At 44.7% G+C, this 18196-nt stretch overlaps 1 protein-coding gene across 1 annotated transcript in view; it reads left to right on the forward strand.

Moving 5' to 3' along the window:
• Positions 1-13490, forward strand: part of LOC137164756 (putative DBH-like monooxygenase protein 2) — a 30339-nt gene extending 16849 nt beyond the window's left edge. The window contains exons 6-13 of the mRNA XM_067565687.1: positions 27-129; positions 2409-2575; positions 3603-3694; positions 6134-6230; positions 8084-8143; positions 8841-8971; positions 9437-9551; positions 13251-13490. Of these exons, the coding sequence (XP_067421788.1) occupies positions 27-129; positions 2409-2575; positions 3603-3694; positions 6134-6230; positions 8084-8143; positions 8841-8971; positions 9437-9551; positions 13251-13490 (1005 nt within the window). The remainder of the gene's footprint in view (positions 1-26; positions 130-2408; positions 2576-3602; positions 3695-6133; positions 6231-8083; positions 8144-8840; positions 8972-9436; positions 9552-13250) is intronic.
• Positions 13491-18196: the final 4706 nt, after the last annotated feature.

Below are 18196 nucleotides of genomic sequence, written 5' to 3' on the forward strand. Positions count from 1 at the left end.
TTTCTTTTTCTTTCTCCTCCCACCAGACCCACCAGTTCCCAAATGAAGCTGCAATCTCCATCGGAACACCTATGGATCCTCAGTACATCCGGCTGGAAATCCACTACAGCAATTTTGACTTGATACCAGGTGGGCTAGGCTGGTTAGGTATCTAGCAAGAAAAGGACATGAAAGGGGCTCATCACTGTCATTCTCATGTTCTTTTTGCTACATACACACTAGAAACCAACTTCCAAATGAAATGACCTCTGGTCTTAATTAGCACAAGTTCCATGAGTTCCAAGAGGAACCTCTTAAGGTCCCCAGTTCAGCAAGGCATAAGCATAGGCCTAACTTTAAGCACATGAGTAGTCCATACTTAAAGCTAGGCATGTGTTTAATCACCTTGTTGAATTGGGACCCAAAAGACCTGAGTGCACCAGTCTCTCATGGTCTGTATCAAGGGGAAAGATGCATGGGCGAGTTAAGAGGAGACCCAGGGGAATATGAGGACAGGGGGAGCTAGGGGAGTATCAGCTTATCAGGAGGGAGTCAGGGATATGTGAGATGTTCTTAACTACCCTACTTTGCACTTCTAGAGAGCCGTTCGTATACAAAATGCTTTATAAATATTAGTGATAGGCCTCACAACAACCTCAGAGGTAGATCAGCATTAATTATTATCCCCATTTTACAGAAGGGGAAACTGAAGCACAGATAGAGTTTCAGTGACCTACTTGAGACTACAACACTAATTCAGCACCAGAGTTGGAAATAGAATCTGCATCTGCCGACTCCCAGCGCCAGGTTCTAACCACTACCCAGTGCTCCCTCTTACAGCGGTGCTGGGGCAATATGTCCAGATCAGGGAGAGCAAGGGGTATATAGAGGTTCGTGCTGGTGAGAGAAGGGAGATACCAGAGTGGAGTTAGGGTACAGGGAGCCCAGAGCTGTATAAGGGGGCTAAGGGATGTGTGTACAGGACAAGGTTGGGGGGGTATATGAGGAATATCAGGGTGCTTAGAGAAATATGGGAGAGCTGGGGACAGACAAGGTGAATGATGAGTATGACATTGGCCTCTAAGGAAGCCATGCTGAGATTGCTTATTTATGGCAAAACTGCCAAGAATGGGGCAGGCAGACCCCAATACTGGTGTTTTTTCCCCATAAAATATACCAAGCCAGTAACAAACAGCTTCTGATCACCTCACCGGTTATTCGGAAGTCAAAAGCACAGTTCCCTTAAAGTCATCCAGCCCTCTGGCTTCTACCCAGACAGCCAAGTCAAATGTAATGGGAATTACTGAAAATCTTTATCCATCATTTATTCTAAAAGTTCTACAAATCCCAAAGGATTGGACATATTACCAACCAGGTCAATGAATATTTCAGATATTTCCCAAATACACACTTAAAGCCAATGCTTATTAAGTAAACTAACATTTATAATAAAAAAAAGAAAGAGTATTAGTTAAAAGTTCATATACATACAGATGAGAATAAAAGTTCATAAGTCCGTTTCAAAGTACAGCTGAAAACTGAGCTGCAAAGTTCTTTCAGGATCAGGTTGTAGCAGTGGTAAAATAAATTGCTAATGATCTCCGGATATTACCCAAACAGCCTGGGGGTCATCAATGCTTGTTTAGAGCTTCTTTTTAGAAATCCAGTCCAGAGAAGTGAAGCAAGAAATGAAGACCAAATAGTCTTGTACAGTCTGTATAATTTCTTCCATAAGAAATAACAAGGTGAACCAGTCTCATGACCGGGATCTTAGGCTGGTGACTTGAACCACCTCTGATGAAATCCAGGCAGTCCTAAAATAAAAAGGACCAAGACCCTAGAGTCTTTTATAGATCCATGCAGGCTTATTGATGGTCTCTTGCCAGCAAGTATTTCCATGAGTGAACAATAAATAGGTAATCACTTGTGGCTTTGAAGTAACCACTCTATTTCCTAGGTACACATTAGTAACTATTCATTAAACAGTGAATAGACAGTTTACTTAAACCTCAAAGAGAAATACAGAATGATATTATTACACTTAACATTCAGCTAACTGTTAATATTCCAGTTTGATCTCTGAATCAATAGAACAATAGTAATACGCAGGAAAGCCGTTTATCTACATTGTTAACTTCTACCAAGATATAGGTAAACAGCATCAAATAACTACCAACAATGCACTAACCTATACCACATGGCTGTTAGCTATCCAATTACCATTTCAATACCTTTAAACACGTCCTCAAATGTTGATTTTGGGTTATTTCAGCCTTCTAGGATTAACCCTTCCTGGCCTAGTGTCTCAATGAGAGAGACAGGAGTTCAGCCAAGAGGCTCTCAGAGGGTATGGGAAATTGGGAGAGCATAAAACAGTTGAGCAAAAGGGTCTGCAGGAGAAATTGTTGAGAGTTTGTGTGTTTTTATAGGGTTAATTGACAACTCAGGCATACGACTCTACTACACCCCAGAATTGCGGCCATATGACATGGGGGTGTTACAAACAGGGGTGTTCACCTTCCCCGTCCACTTCATTCCCCCTGGGGCAGATTCCTACAAATCCTATGGACTCTGCAAAAGCAGCCAGTTCGATGAGGTAAGTTCTGGGAAGCCAAAAACACCCACTAACCCCTTGAGTTCACATCCTGCTCAGATTCCTGAAACGAATTAAGTGCTGATGTCATCTGAGGGCTGGTGTACACTGACCGTGAGATTCGGCGGCAGTCGACGGGAGTTACGCAAACTACACAGAGTAGTTTGCATAACTCATGTCGATTGCTTCTGTGCGCTGTTCACACCGCGCTGAGCCGACGGGAACAGCGTTCCCATCGACACAGCGCTACGCTGCTTGAGGGGGTGAACTTATTCAGTTGACTTCCGGATCGATTGAGCAGGTCTCACTGACTGCTCGATCGATCCTGAAAGATCGATCTGGCGGCGGCGATTTTGCCACTGCCAGTGTAAACATAGCCCTAGTCTCCATTTCTGCATTTTACAAAACTACCATATGGTTCAGCATGAGTGCTCAGAAGAAGAAGTAGGGCTGGAACAGTGGGGAATGCTGCAGATAAGAAAAGAGGTGCATTAACAGAAGGTTCCAGGTCCAATACACATGTAATATTATTCCTAGAGAAGAGAAGGCAAAACTAAACCAGATAGATATAATGACTTCTCCAGGACCCCAGAGGGAGTTTGTGCCAGAGCTGGTTAGAATGCCCCACCCTGAGTTTCATAAGCTGCTGGCCGTCATCTGGTAGTCCGGAGGGAGCTGGTGACAACCCTCAGGTCATCAGTGGTACCTGTAGAGCTGCAAATTCATGTTCAGACAAAATAAATCAGGGATACCCAGCTCCAGGTATCACAGACGTAAACAACTACTTCTAGGTGGCCATAGCAGGGACTGCAGATAACTTGCAGTTTTCAGGAAGACAAGCTGTCAACCCAAGGTGACCTCTAAAAGGAAATGGGCTAAAAACTTCCATTTTAAAAATGAGAGCTAAGATTAGCCTAGGCATTTACAGAGAAGAACCCAAGCCTATGGACATCCCAAAAGCCAGCCCAGAGCTGGCCTGACAGGACCATTCTGACAGCCATTCTCTGACTCTCTTCCCTTTGATTCACAGATGAATGGGACACCAGTGCCAGATATGAAGGTGATTGGCTTCTTGCTGCACACTCACCTGGCTGGGAGAGGAGTGAAAGCTGTTCAGTACCGGTAAGAAAGGTGAATTCCCACTTCAGCTGGTCATGCCTGGTATTTGATCTAATCCAGGGCACAGGGGAACCTTTCTGGGGTATAATGGAGGGAATACCCCTTAGGCTAGTCCCCATGTACCTGCCATGGTGGGAGACTATGTCTGGGAGTCCACCATGTCTTCTGAATTGTAATGCAGAGAACTAATCCCTTGGGGACCAGGCTCAACTCAATGGATAGCAAGAGACTGAGAGAGAATTTGAGATACACTCTGCACACGTGCACTAGGGTAGGGGAGGGTATAAGGAGCCTTCCCTTTCTTGTTTGTAAGAGCCAGCTGCAAATGCAGTCCTTGATTCTCCTGAGCTATTCGACTCAAGGGAAGGTGCTGTGTGGTATGGCCCGCCCCACTGGACAGCCGGCGGAGCTGGTTGGCTAGAGAGGGGAGTGCATCCTCAGAGATCATCCTGGGAAAACGCAGCTCCACACCCGTACCAGTCTACCAATGTGGGCTAGTGCCCGAGACTGCAAATTAAGCACTGAGCACTAAACTCTAGAAAGCCTCCCTAACAGGCGCTGGTAAGGATCAGTCCTTCTGTTGTGACGGTATCAAAAGTAGAGCAGGATCTTGAACCAAAATCCCAGCTCCAAACCTCCTCAGAGCCTGAGGAGGTTCTGATTTAGGTCAGCTCCAAAATCTGAAGCACAGGCCCATCTTCCATTCCAAGTGATTTACTTAGAACCTGGAGCAACCACCCAGAATAATGTGAAAGAAACTGATCACCTAAGGGACCCCTGGGGAGAAATCCTCAAGTAGAGGCCTCCTTGGCTCTTGAAGCTAGCTTTACTTTGCACAGATATTCCACTAAAATCCCTAATTTGGAAAGGGAGAGATTCTCCCGTCCATTGGGCCAGCACAAGGCCTATGCCCCACAGAAGTACAATTTAAACCCTGTTTTGAGGGTTTAAGTGGGGCATAGGCCTTGCGCGGGCATCTACCCCAGGTAAATTTCACCCAAGAGGAGAGAGAGAGATGATGATGATGGGTTTCAACTAGTGACAGATGGACCGATAAGGATTCAGAGGTTTGGTTATGTATTGTATCCATATGGACTGCCAGAGACTGGGATTTGTCCTGCATTAGGATTGTAGCTGACCTGCAAGCTGGGCTCACAGGCCTTGAGACAGATCCATGAGCATAGGGATGTTTTAACGCGGGTGGGCATCCCCACTTCTAGATTGAAAGTCTTGCAGGAATAGTACAGCTGGTCAGGAATTTTCCACTGAAAATGTGTTGATTTTCCATTAGGAAAATGAAACTACATGTTTTGAGTGGGTTCAGTGTGAGTCTAAATATTCTGTTTGTTGAAATGAGCCAGAATGTTTCATTTCAAGTCAGTTCAACCTTACGTTGTATTTCCCTATTGTGGCATAATGCTTCATGAGAGCTTCGGTTGAGATGCCTGAGGACCATTCTCTCCATGGGCTCAGCTCCATGGCTGGACTGCATTTTCCATGATGCAATACAGTTTCTCCTTTGCCTGAGCAGTGTGGCACGTTATTACCCCAAAAACAGATTTAGGGTACCCCACAATAGCCCACCTGTTATAACCAGACGGATCTGTTCTCATCAGGGATGGGTCTCCAGGGTGGCTAAGGAAATACCTAGAGGACACAGATACAGCGTTCTGATAAGTGATTGACACAAGCAATAATGCCTGGCACAATAGTAATCTCAAACACAAGTCCCTTATAAAAGTTAACGAGCACTGCACACTACATTGCCTACACTTTAAAATAATACTAAGTGGCTGTGCCCCTCTTCAGATGGCCAGTCTTCCACAGGTTGCTGACAGCAGTTCTTAGATATTCTTTAAGTCTTACATATAAAAGTTCCCTTTACAATTAACACACTCACACGTATACTAATACTATACTGTAACTATCTGACAGATGTACTACACTGTACTGTTTCTCCTGCGCACTCTCTCTTTCTCGGTCTCTTCTCCCTCTGTTGCTGTTCTTCTCTCTCTACTCATCTCCTCAGCTCCTGCAGCCAGTGCTGCTGCCGCTGCCTGCTCACTGACACACTGACCTTTATACGGTTCTGTCAGAACTTTCTAGACACTTTTGCTAATATCTTTCTTGGATGCCTGCCAACTGCCAACATTCTACTTGGATGCATAAGATGGAATTTCTGTGGTATCAATGGGAATCACAGGGCTGCAGGTGCCTCACAGGAGTTGTTGTCTGTTCTGGGCTTTTCATTTTGGGGTCCAAAGTTCAGCCTTTGGATTTGGAGGAGGAAGGTGGGAGGTTTGGGGGACATAAAGGCACAGTCTCTGGGAGAAAATTCAGGGACTAGTTATTATTTTATCTGAATTAGTTCCCATCCACATCCCTGGTCTAAGCAGTGTATGGAAATGCCTCTGATATCTTTCCCTTATTCATCCCTGCCAGGAATGGTGAGCAGGTGAGGATCATCTGCGAGGACAATAAATATGACTTCTCCCTCCAGGAAACACGGGACCTGAAAGAGGCCATCACCATCAAAACAGTATGTTCTGCTGGGAAGTATGGGTTGGATGAATGGACTATAAAATGGATAGAGAATGTTACAAATAACCAAACAGGATGTCCCAGGGGTGGATTGGGGAGATGGAACTCTTTACTGCCTGCTCGCTCCACCTCGACGCTGTGAGTGAGCAACAAGGGGTTACTTTACAATCCTTGTATCCATAACAGTATGTTAATGTGTACATTTTCAGCAACTCCCCATAGACCCTTATTTGGTTACATTAACACCTATAAAATGAACATTAACAACTACATAATGAATATAATATACCCGCCCCTGTTTGTTGTTTACAGGGTTACCATACAGAGGTCAGGCACATCACCTTAAAACCTATACATTTTACACTAACATTCTTTGAAGTAAAGGTATGCCAGGGGAGAAGGAAGATAATGCTTTCTTCCCACCAAAGCTTTACTCAGGCGTGGTGATAGTGATTTTATTAGCCTCATTCCCAACACAGATGGCCGGGAAGGGAGGAAAAGAAGAAAAAGATAACGGACTAACTAAAATTCACACCAATTAACAGAAACAAGGTTTGCCCGTGCCTTGACTCTGTTCCCTGTGATTTAGGAATGACCACTTGTCCAGCTTTTAACTCTTTACTCTCCTACAGAGAACTGGCTAGATCATCGGACTCAATGGGTATTGATCAATGGCTCCATGTCTAATTGGCAGCCGGTCACAAGCGGAGTGCCCCAGGGTCGGTCCTGGGGCCAGTTTTGTTCAAGATCTTTATTAATGATCTGGAGGATTGGGGTAGATTGCATCCTCAGCAAGTTTGCAGATGACACTAAGCTAGGGAGAGTGATAGATACCCTGGAAGGTAGGGATAGGATTCAGAGAAACAAATTGGAGGATTGGGCCAAAAGAAATCTGATGAGGTTCAACAAGGACAAGTGCAGAGTCCTGCACTTAGGACAGAAGAATCCCATGCACAGCTACAGACTGGGAAACGACGAGCTAGGCAGTAGTTCTGCAGAAAAGGACCTAGGGGTACAGTGGATAAGAAGCTGGATATGAGTCAGCAGTGTGCCCTGGTTGCCAAGAAGGCTAACAGCATATTGGGCTGCATTAGTAGGAGCATTGCCAGCAGATCGAGGGAAGTTATTATTCCCCTCTATTCAGCATTGGTGAGGCCGCATTTGGAATATTGCTTCCAATTTTGGGCCCCCCACTACAAAAAGAATGTGGAGAAGTTGGAGAGAGTCCAGCGGAAGGCAACAAAAATTATTAGGGGGCTGGTGCACAAGACCTATGAGTAGAGGCTGAGGGAACTGGACTTGTTTAATCTGCAGAAGAGAAGAATGAGGGGAGATTTGATAGCAGCCTTTAACTACCTGAAAGGGGGTTCCAAGGAGGATGGGGCTAGGCTGTTCTCAGTGTTGGCAGATGACAGAACAAGGAGCAATGGTCTCAAGTTGCAGGGGGGAGGTCTAGGTTGGATATTAGGAAAACCTTTTTCCTAGGAGGGTGGGGAAGCACTGGAATGGGTTACCTAGGGAGGTGGTGGAATCTCCATCTTTAGAGGTTTTTAAGGTGCGGCTTGACCAAGCCCTGGGTGGGATGATATAGCTGAGGTTAGTCCTACTTTGAGCAGGGGGTTGGACTAGATACCTCTGAGGTCCCTTCCAACTCTAATATTCTAATATTCTAGGATCTCCCATAATGACAGTTTTTCTCCATGTCATTTTGGTTTGGAGCCTGCTACCATCTCACATAGTTTCCTGGTTCCCACTGCTGGGTACCAATTGCTCTGTGCTGTCTCCAGACGCACCTTTGGCAGTGGCCTCTGCTCCTACAGCTCTGACTATGTAACTTGTTTTGTTCTGCAGGGAGATGAGATCTTAGTGGAATGTAACTTCCAGACTCTGGATCGGACGGAGATCACCTTCGTAAGTCTGATTCCTATCTGCAAATTTTCTATGCATTGAAGACCAATTTAATGCTATTGAAAGGTGCTGGATTGACAGATCTTGTAGAACAATGTCCTCTCTCCCCAGAGCAGATACAGCATTGACTAAAACAATGCAAGGTTTCTTTGACATACATACAGAGATGCATGCCGGGATTGAGGGGTCTCCCCAAGCTGTTCCCTGGCAGGAAAGTGGGTCTCCAGGAAGGAGCTGGAACACAGCTGCTTAGTATCATTCATCACTGGAATGGGTTACCTAGGGAGGTGGTGGAATCTCCATCTTTAGAGGTTTTTAAGCTGCGGCTTGACAAAGCCTTGGCTAGGGTGGTTTAGTTGGGGTTGGTCCTGCTTTGAGCAGGACGTTGGACTAGATGACCTCCTGAGGTCCCTTCCAACTCTAATATTCTATGATTCTATGGTTCTATCACACAGAAATTCCCTGTGGTCTGCCTGGGCTCAGCTGTAGAAGGGGCTGGCACTGACAGTATCAGTAGTATTGTTCCCATCCAAAGAAGTGGGTTTCTGCCCACGAAAGCTTAAGCCCAGATACATTTGTTCATCTTTAAGATGCCACAGGACTCTCACTGTTTTGCTAAAACAGACTACCACAGCTACCCCTCTGGAATTGTTCCCACTGTGTCTTAGTGGAACTTTGCATTGCTCTCTGTATCTTGAAGAGTGGGCCAAGTACCTTGAATGAGATGTGCCTGGTATTCCTCTTCTATTACCCTCGCAACAACATCTCCAGCTGCATGGGCTACCCGGACATCCAGCAGATTGCCCACGCACTCGGCCAGGAGGCTTCAGAGTAAGTCCCCCATTAAATGTGTTTCTGGAGAGAGGGGAGCAAAACTTCTGAAGGATCTGGCAATGAATGGGCAATTGAAAGAGATATTGAGAGGGGTGAGAGGGGATGTTGCTGATGTGGGTGCTGGAGCTGGGGTCCCAGCCAGTGCTTAATTTGTAACGAGAGAGGTGCCAGGGCTCACGCAATGTTTTTACTTTCATAACTGACGCGGCAAGCTCAGAGGTGCCAGGGCTATGAACTGCCAAGCCTAGAGGTCCCGGGGATCAGCCCTGGCAAGACTCAGAATAAATTAGGCACCATTCGTAGTCACACGGACCTGTCTGATTGAATCCTACACAGGAATGTTTCGCTTGTGATACCATAAAGTCTCCTTTCATTTTTCCCTCCTTTCTTTACTTCCTTCTTCCCCTCTCCTCACACTTTTCTTCTTCACTCTCCCATGTTCCCTTTATTCTTCCCCTGCAGTGCAATGGAAGGGATGATGGCCGTGAATTATGTTGAGTGGAACAATGAAACCATCAAGGCTGCAGAGAAAGCGGCCAAGGAGGCAGACCAGATAGTCATTATTAAAACCATTGATGTAAGTGGCCTTTGCCTTAACAACGAGTGTTTAGAGTTGGGGAAACATGGTCAGCTCTGGGGCTCTGAGACCAAAACACATGGCAGAACCGGCATCAGTGCCACACACAGAGAACGACACTGGCACTCCATTGATATCCACTTGGTCATATGTAAAGGAACAACTCATGGCCAGGTGTATTCACTTCACTTCACACTTTCACTAATTATTTCACCCCCTGACAGGCTAATCCTGGATCTCTCTCATTGCACACTCAGCTCTGCCAATGTCCTTCAGTCCTGTCCTGCAGCTCCCCACACAGCTCTGCCAATGCCCCTCAATCCTGCCCTGAAGCCCCCTTGCTATTCCAGTCCTGGGCACTACACATACACAATTCTGCTAATTCCTCTCAATCCTGACAACCCCCGTGCCCTGCTATTCCGGTTATGGGTGCATCTGCTCAAATCTTTCAATGCATCCTAATCCTCATCTGTGTATTGGTTAGAGGACACTCTCTTGGGATTCACCTGATGAGCTACTGAACCATGTCACCAAGGGGCATGTCACCAAGGAAGTATACATGGGAATAGCGTGAGTGCATAGAGACAAAATTAGGAAAGTCAAGGCAAAGAATGAGTTACAGCTGGCAAAGAATGATAAAGACAAGGGGTTCTTCAGATATATCAGACCAAAAAGAAAGATCAGGACAGTGTGGGTCTGCTGCTTAACGGAGAAGGTGAGCTGGTAATGGAAGATGATCAGAAGGCAAAGCTGCTCAATGCCTATTTTGCTTCAGTCTACTCACAGAAATAACGTGACCGGACGACTAGTGAAGTGATCATAGACAATAGAGGGGAAGGGATGCAGATCAGGATAATTAAAGAACACATCAGAGATCTTCTGACCAACTTGAATTAATTCAAATCAGCGGTGCCTGATGCTATTCACCCAAGGGTACTGAAGAACTCTCGGAGGCACTGGCGATAATATTTAAAAATTCATGGATGACAGGAGTGGTCCCAGAAGACTGAAGAAGGGCTAATGTAGTGTCCATCTTTCAAAAGCACAAAAAGGAGGAGTCAGAGAACTATAGACCACTCAACCTAACCTCAATACCTGGGAAGCTACTGGAGCAATGTATAAAACATTCAATTTGCGAATACCTGGAGGACGAAGGGGTGATCACTAGCAGCCAGCATGTATGTACTAAGAACAAATCATACCAAGGCAGCTTGATTTCTTTGACAGGGTAACTGGTTTAGTGGATAGGGGGAATGCAGTGGACATAATATACCTGGACTTCAGCAAGGCTTTTGACACAGTCCCACATGACATTCTGATAAGTAAAGTGGAGAAATGTGGGCTTGGCAGAACTACCATTAAGTGGATACATAATTGATTAAACAACTGTAAACAAAGAGTAACTATTAACAGAATGATGCCAGATTGGAGGAAGTCTCAAGTGGAGTTCCATAGGGATCTGTTTTGGGTCCAGTGTTGTTTAACATCTTTAATAATGACCTGGATGTAGCAATATAGAGCATACTAATAAGATTTGCAGATGACACAAAGCTGGGGGCATTGCCAACACTTTGGAGGATAGTGCTAAAATTCAAAGGGCTCTTGATAACTTGGAGAACTGGGCTATAGACAAAAAATGAAATTCAAATGAAAGACAAATGTAAGGTGCTACACTTAGAGACAAGAAACCAAATGCACAAATACAAAATGTGGGATAACTGGCTTAGCAGCAGCAATGCTAAGAAGGATCTGGGAGTTGTGGTGGATCACAACCTCAACATGAGTCAGCAATGTGATGCTGTTGAATAAAAGCAAATGCAATTTCCAGTTGCATTAATAGAGGCTTAGCACACAAGTCATGGGAGGTGATAGTATCACTCTACTCGGCAGTGGTTAGGCCTCAGCTGAGTACTATGTCCAGTTTTGGTCAGCAATGTATAGAAAGGATGCAGAGAAAGTGGAAAAGATCCAGAGGCGAGTGACAAAAAATGATAAAAGGGACAGATGATGATAAAGATAAAAGGGACAGAATTCAAGAATGAGCAAAGTCTGAAGGGACTGGGTACATTTAGTTTGGAAAAGAGGGGGAACATGATAGCAGTTTTCAAATACTTGAGAGGCTTCCATAAAAAAGATGAAGAAAAGTTGTTCTCTCTTGTCACGGAGGACAGGATAAGAGGCAATGGGTTCAAACTATAGCACGGCAGATTTGGATTAAATCTCAGGAAAAGCTTCCGAACTGTAGAAACTGGAGGATAATGTAACAGACTGCCTAGGGAAGTTGTGGAAGTAAAAAACTGGAGGTTTTCAAAAGGAGGCTAGATAGCCATCTGTCTCGGATGGTTTAGACACAACAAAGACTATGTGACCCTGGCAATACCTTCTAACCCTATGACTTTAATTTTAATTTAATATTTCAACTAAGTAAAGGGCAGGGGAGAAATTTCCTGGGAAAGCCATTTACATAGGTACACAGCACTTGCCTGTGGCAGTGCCCTAGATCAAGTAATTCAGAAGACAGTAGACCTTCCCTCCCCATAAGACAGGGCTCGACAAACCCCGGTCACCATGGCGCCTAGGAATTTAATTCTGGCGCCTAGTATTTCTCCCAGTGAAGGACTGGGTCCTGGGGGGAGCAGCTGCCATGCTTCAGCCAAGGCACCACTGCATCTATGTGGCGGGGCCGGGAGGGGAGAGCGCTGTGGCTGCCATGATCCAGCAAGGGCGCCCCACTGCTGGGCCAAAGTTGTGGGAGAAGGGCAGGGGGAAGGGGCAGGGCTGGGAGGGGAGAGCGGCTGCTTTGCTCTGGCCAGGGTGCCCCGCCACGGGACCCACATTGTCTGGCTCCTTAATTTTTGGGCTGGCTCCTAGCTACAAAGCCCTGCCATAAGATATTTGTTTAATTTGTTGAATACAAGTTTTGTTCATTATTATTTGTAGTATGGTAGTGCCCAGAGGCTTCAGTGGGGTTCTGTTGTGTACAAGCACAGACATAGACATGGTCTCTTCCCTAAAGAGTTTGGAGCCCAAATGGTTATTAGGAAGGCAGCATCAACCTGCAGAAGACAGCATCCCCTCATCTTGAAATTTGTGGGGCAGTCCTGATTTTCATAGCTGGCAGGACAGTTCAAGAATCCAGAATTTATTATGAGCACTGCTGGCCTTGTCACTTGTTTATCTGATAGGACAAACTTTTGCAATGTAATAAAGCTTCTAGTGTGATGTTACTGAAAGATACTTTTGGCACAACACTATTACATTGCATCACAAGGTCATAGGGTTGCATGTCCTCATGAACTGTTTATAGGATATGGGATTGCCCCAAAGAAATTAGGATGATTTAGGAAAAACTCTGGCATATGTAGTGTATCTGTCTATATTATAATGCATCTATTGGATACCTAGTCATCTTATATACAAATCATAAAAAGATTCACTTCTATCAAGAAGGGATCAAAATTCCACTCTCCTTCTTCTTTCAGATTGCTTCCCTGATGTCACTCACCATGAAGAACCATGATATGATTTTGTCCTATATGACAATTTCATATGGGTGAGAACCCAACAAATAAGACACCAACCAACCTAGGCACTCTAATAAATGTACCATTAACCCCGAAGATCTTGTGGCCTCTGGTAACTTGGCCCCTGCCATTTTGAAAAAAACATTAATTTTTTTCTTTTTCCTTTCTCTCTCAGGAGCTGCAGAAAAATGAGAGTGGTATAATCCGGGACATTATCATTGCAGAGAGTGGTCCCTGCCATGACATTTCTGGGCACCCCATAGTGCGAGGTCCCCAGGTCGCAGCAAGCCTCCGGGGGGCTGCAGCTGTGACTTCCAAGGCTCTCAGCAATGCAGAGATCTTGACTTTTCCTCTCCTGTTGCTGAAACAATTGGCATTCACCTGGCTTCTCACTTCCTCCCACTGTAGAATTTGAGGGCCAGAATCACTGCTTTGTTACAGGGTATCATTAACCCACTGAAGCCTCTACAGTTACGGTGTGGTGATGGGATATTTACCTGGTAAAGCTTCTAAAATCCCTGGCAGTGACAGGAGATTTATCCAGCAAAGTCTCTGAAATCACTGGGCATGAAACTATATTTACCTACTAAGGTCTCTGAGATCCCTGGGCAGGAATGGGGCAACAGTAGACATGAACAGAAACATTTATTTTGTTGTGATAAAAATGCCTTTTAGTATAAGATTCCATTCTAAAACCAGGACAATACTGCAATATACTGCAGAAAAGACAGTATTGCAAGAGGATAAATGCTCCCTTTTTAATGTCTACTAGTGTTTACTCATTCAAGGATGTGTAGTAGCTGGGCACTTGCTTGATATGTACCCACTGGTGTTTCAGTAATCACTGTCCATCGACGGGGTATTTATCCAATAAATGCTCTATAATCATTATCCAGTTACAGGCTATTTACCTATCCTGTGCTCTCTGATCACTAGCTGGTTAAATGCTCATTAGTAGACAATCCAACAAGTGGGTATTATTTACCTGTTAAACACTCTGCAATGTCCGGCATCAAGGCATTTAGCCAGTAAATGACCTGCAATTGCCCCCATTGATAGGAGGATTTGCTGGAAAATGCCATGTTACGATGACACAGTGACAGTGTGTTTACCAGGTGACATCCAAGGCTCCAGACACCACAGAGATCCTCCCTCTCCCTCTCTTGATGCAACACCAAAATGTGACTAAACACAAACAATGTTAATCCTGTGCCTGGGCCTTATGATCACACCTGTTTTGTGTTTTCTATCGTTAGCTGTAAATGAATGTTTTCTTGCAATGTCAAAAATACCTCCAAATGAAGCTGATTCTGAACAGAAATGTTTCTCTACTCACAACACTGTGATTTTTTAAAGGGGAAATATAGGACAGCTCCAAAATTCTCAGCTGAAATGCTTTCGAGAAACAAAATGTTTTCACAGAAAATGTCTGCTATCCTCAAAAATGTTCAGTTTTATTGTCAGAAAACTGAAAACCACATATTGTTCAAGTATGATGTTTTTTCTGCAAAACTTGAAAATTCTTCTGGAAATTTTCAAAAGAATGATAACGGTTTCCATTTTGTCAAAATTTTCAGTGGGGAAAAATCCCATTTTCTAACAACTTGTAGTATAGTTTTATTTTTAAATGTATGATGCATCCCAGCACAGACCATCAGGAAGGACAAACCTTGAGACCTGTAGCATGAAATCACAGACTTCCACCACATGAGCTAAGAATACAATTTATATAGCTAATGGTAACAGTAGCAAATTCTTATTCAGTCTGAGGTCCAGCTACTACAAGGTGACATAATAATACCTAATTCACATATAGCGCTTTTCAAAGGAGAGCACTACCATTGTCCCCACTTTACAGATGGGAAAACTGAGGTACAGAGCACTGAAATGACTTGCCTAAGGTGACCCAACAAGCTAACAGGAGAGCCAGGACTAGAATACAGGTCACCCAAGTCCCAGTCCACTATTAATTAGGCTATATGCTACACATGGTTAGCCACAGTGCTACCCCTGAAAATCATCTGGAAGATTTTATAGGAGCAATTAATTCAATAAAAATAACGCATTAAGCCATTGAACCAGGCTTGTTGCTCAAGCCTGGAATTTGTGGGTGTCCTTACAAATTCCTTCTGCTTCCACCCATTCTCTTTTCAGAAGATCCTCATCTATGGGGCTTTAAAATGAGTTTATTTATATGCTCATGTGTTATTGCCTTTTTGTAAGGTGAGACAACTACTGTTACAAAACAGTGCTTAAAAATCTACCTGTCCTGCAGGGAACTTTGGTCTTGAATGCTCAAAAGGAGTTAGATGGGTCTATCCGTCCTTTGTTCAAAGCTCAGTTTGTAAAGAAGTTACTCTGCAGGTGAGAAGCAAGATTAAAGACAAAAAGGAGAAGATGCAGCTTCATTTTATATTTTTGCCAGGTGGCTTGTACTTCCTTTATCACAAACACAAGCTCACAGCACATGGGCATGGAAAAGCACTTGGAGTCCCCAGTCCATAGGCATGTCCTGCTGACTCATAGGTAGCCCTTGTTTTCTCACAGTGGGTTTATTGTACAGCTGATTGCACTTAATTGGCCATCAAGCAGGTTAGATAGTGCTGATGTGAATTTGTCTGGGGGTGTCACCTAGATGCACAGCACAAGTTTGAGATATCAATATACCACACATATTTATAACTCATGATACATATGTATAAACAAGATGATCGTATTTAGCAAATCATAACTTTTCCTCTTATACCTTACATATCTTGTAAGATTCATTGCAATTTTGTAATATTGGTATCAATAATATTATAAAGGGTCACCCATTTTCCATACAAGGTCACAACAGGTTCAAGGAAACAGCAGACCACTTAGGGAATGGGGGACAGATATTAATCAGGTAGCTACCTCCATAACATGGTAAAACTTAGCTGTTAGGTGACTCCCAGGAGGATATAATTATACAATCATAGAAGATAAGGGCTGGGAGGGACTTCAGGAGATCATTTAGTCCAATCCCCTATTCAAAGGAGGACCAACCCCAACTAAATCATCCCAACCAGCATTTTGTCAAGTCTCTAAGGATAGAGATTCCACCATCTCCCTAGGTAACCCATTCCAGTGCTTCACCAACCTCCTAGTGAAATACTTTTTTCCTAATATCCAACCTAGACCTCCCCAACTGCAACTTGAGACCATTGCTCTGTGTTCTGTCATCTGCCACCACTGAGAACAGCCTAGCTACATCCTTTCTGAAACCCACCTTCAGGTAGTTGAAGGTTGCTATCAAATCCCCGCTCACTCTTCTCTTCTGCAGACTAAACAAACCCAGTTCCCCCAGCCTCTCCTTGTAAGTCATGTGTCCCAGGCCTCTAATCATTTATGTGGCCCTCCACTGGAGTCTCTCCAATTTATCCATATCTTGCCAGTGATGGGGGACCCAAAACTGGACACAATACTCCAGATGTGGCCTTACTAGTGCCAAATGGAGGGGAATAATCACTTCCCCCGATCTGCTGGCAAGGCTCCTACTAATGCAGCCCAAAATGCCATTAGCCCTCTTGGCAATAAGGGCACACTGCTGACTCATATCCAGCTTTTTGTCCACTGTAACCTCAGGTCCTTTTTTGCAGAACTACAGTTAGTCCCCAGAAGTGCATGGGATTCTTTTTTCCTAAGTGCAGGTCTCTTTGTTGAACCTCATCAGATTTCTTTTGGCTCAATCCTTCAATATGTCTAGGTCACTCTGTACCCTATCCCTACCCTCCATCATATCTACTACTCCCCATAGCTTAGTGTCATCCGTGAACTTGCTGAGGGTGCAATCTACCTCATCCTCCAGATCATTAATGAAGATGTTGAACAAAACTGGCCTCACGACCGACTCCTGGGGGACTCTGCTTGTTATCAGCTGCCAACTAGACATCGAGCCATTGATCAACCTGTTGAGCCTGATGATCTAGCCAGCTTTCTATCTACCTTATTGTCCATTCATCCAACCCATACTTCTTTAACTGGCTGGCAAGAATACTGTGGAGACCTATCAAAAGCTTTGCTAAAGTCAAGTTATATAACGTCCACCGCTTTCCCCACATCCACAGAGCCAGTTATCTCATCATAGAAGGCAATCAGCTTTGTCAGGTATGACTTGCCCCTGGTGAATCCATGGAAAAGACAGACAATCTGGAGAGGAGAATTATAGAGGGGCATCAAGTTGGTAGAGTAGGAACCAGAAGAGAGACTTGTGGGTTGGGGAAGCCTGCCTGAATCACGGCAAGCCCCAGGGAGGAGGGCTAGGGGATCTTGAACCAAGAGGATAAAGTGTGTGAGTTCAAGAACCCACAGAGGCTCCATGGAGTGGGGCTGAAACCCAGAGACTGGTGGGCTGGGAAAACCTGTATAAATCACAGCCCAGCCCCAGGGATGAGGGCTGTGCAATTCCTTTCCCAAAGGGGAGTTGTTGCAAATATGGGGAAAGGGCAGGAAGAGACCCATGGGAAAGACTCTGCAGAGAAGCCAGGACTGCAGTGGGACTGGCCCCACTTCCAGGCTCAGCAGGACCTGGGGCCCTGAAACTTTGGATTAAGGGTGAATTGGAGCTGAAGGTGCCTGGGGCCCAGGTAAAGCCTCCCCCCTGCCAAAATTCTTCTACCTCCGTCAGAGCCCTGCACTTTTATTCACTGACACTCACCACCAAAGCCTCCCTGCACTCCAACCAGAGCTCCTACCCTTAGTCTAACATCATTACAGCTGGGTGGGAAACATTCTTCCTATCTCATGAAACCTTTTGTGAAACTTTTTTCAAAAACATTCCCATTCCATATCAGAATGAAACTGAGACCTTTCAAAATATTTTGTGGAAAAAATGGACAGAGAGAGCAAGATCCATCCGCCCACCCCAGAATAGCAACAGCAGGGTGTTCAGAGCACTCCCAGTGATGCAGGAGACTCAGGTTCAAATCTGCCAGAGTAAAGCTGTTTTTTCCTCATCCCATTGAGTGCCCCGACCACCAGGCTATTCTGGGATGGGTTTCTATGTTTGACTAGAAATTCCATCTTGGATGTGAGACACCTCCCCTGACAAAATGTTCATCAAAAACCATAGGTTCTTGTGAACAGTTTCCATTTTGA

Source organism: Emydura macquarii, unplaced genomic scaffold (genome assembly GCF_026122565.2).
Source record: "Emydura macquarii macquarii isolate MOO-44397 ecotype Brisbane River unplaced genomic scaffold, CSIRO-AGI_Emac_v2 contig_2694, whole genome shotgun sequence".
Classification (NCBI taxonomy): Eukaryota; Metazoa; Chordata; order Testudines; family Chelidae; genus Emydura; species Emydura macquarii.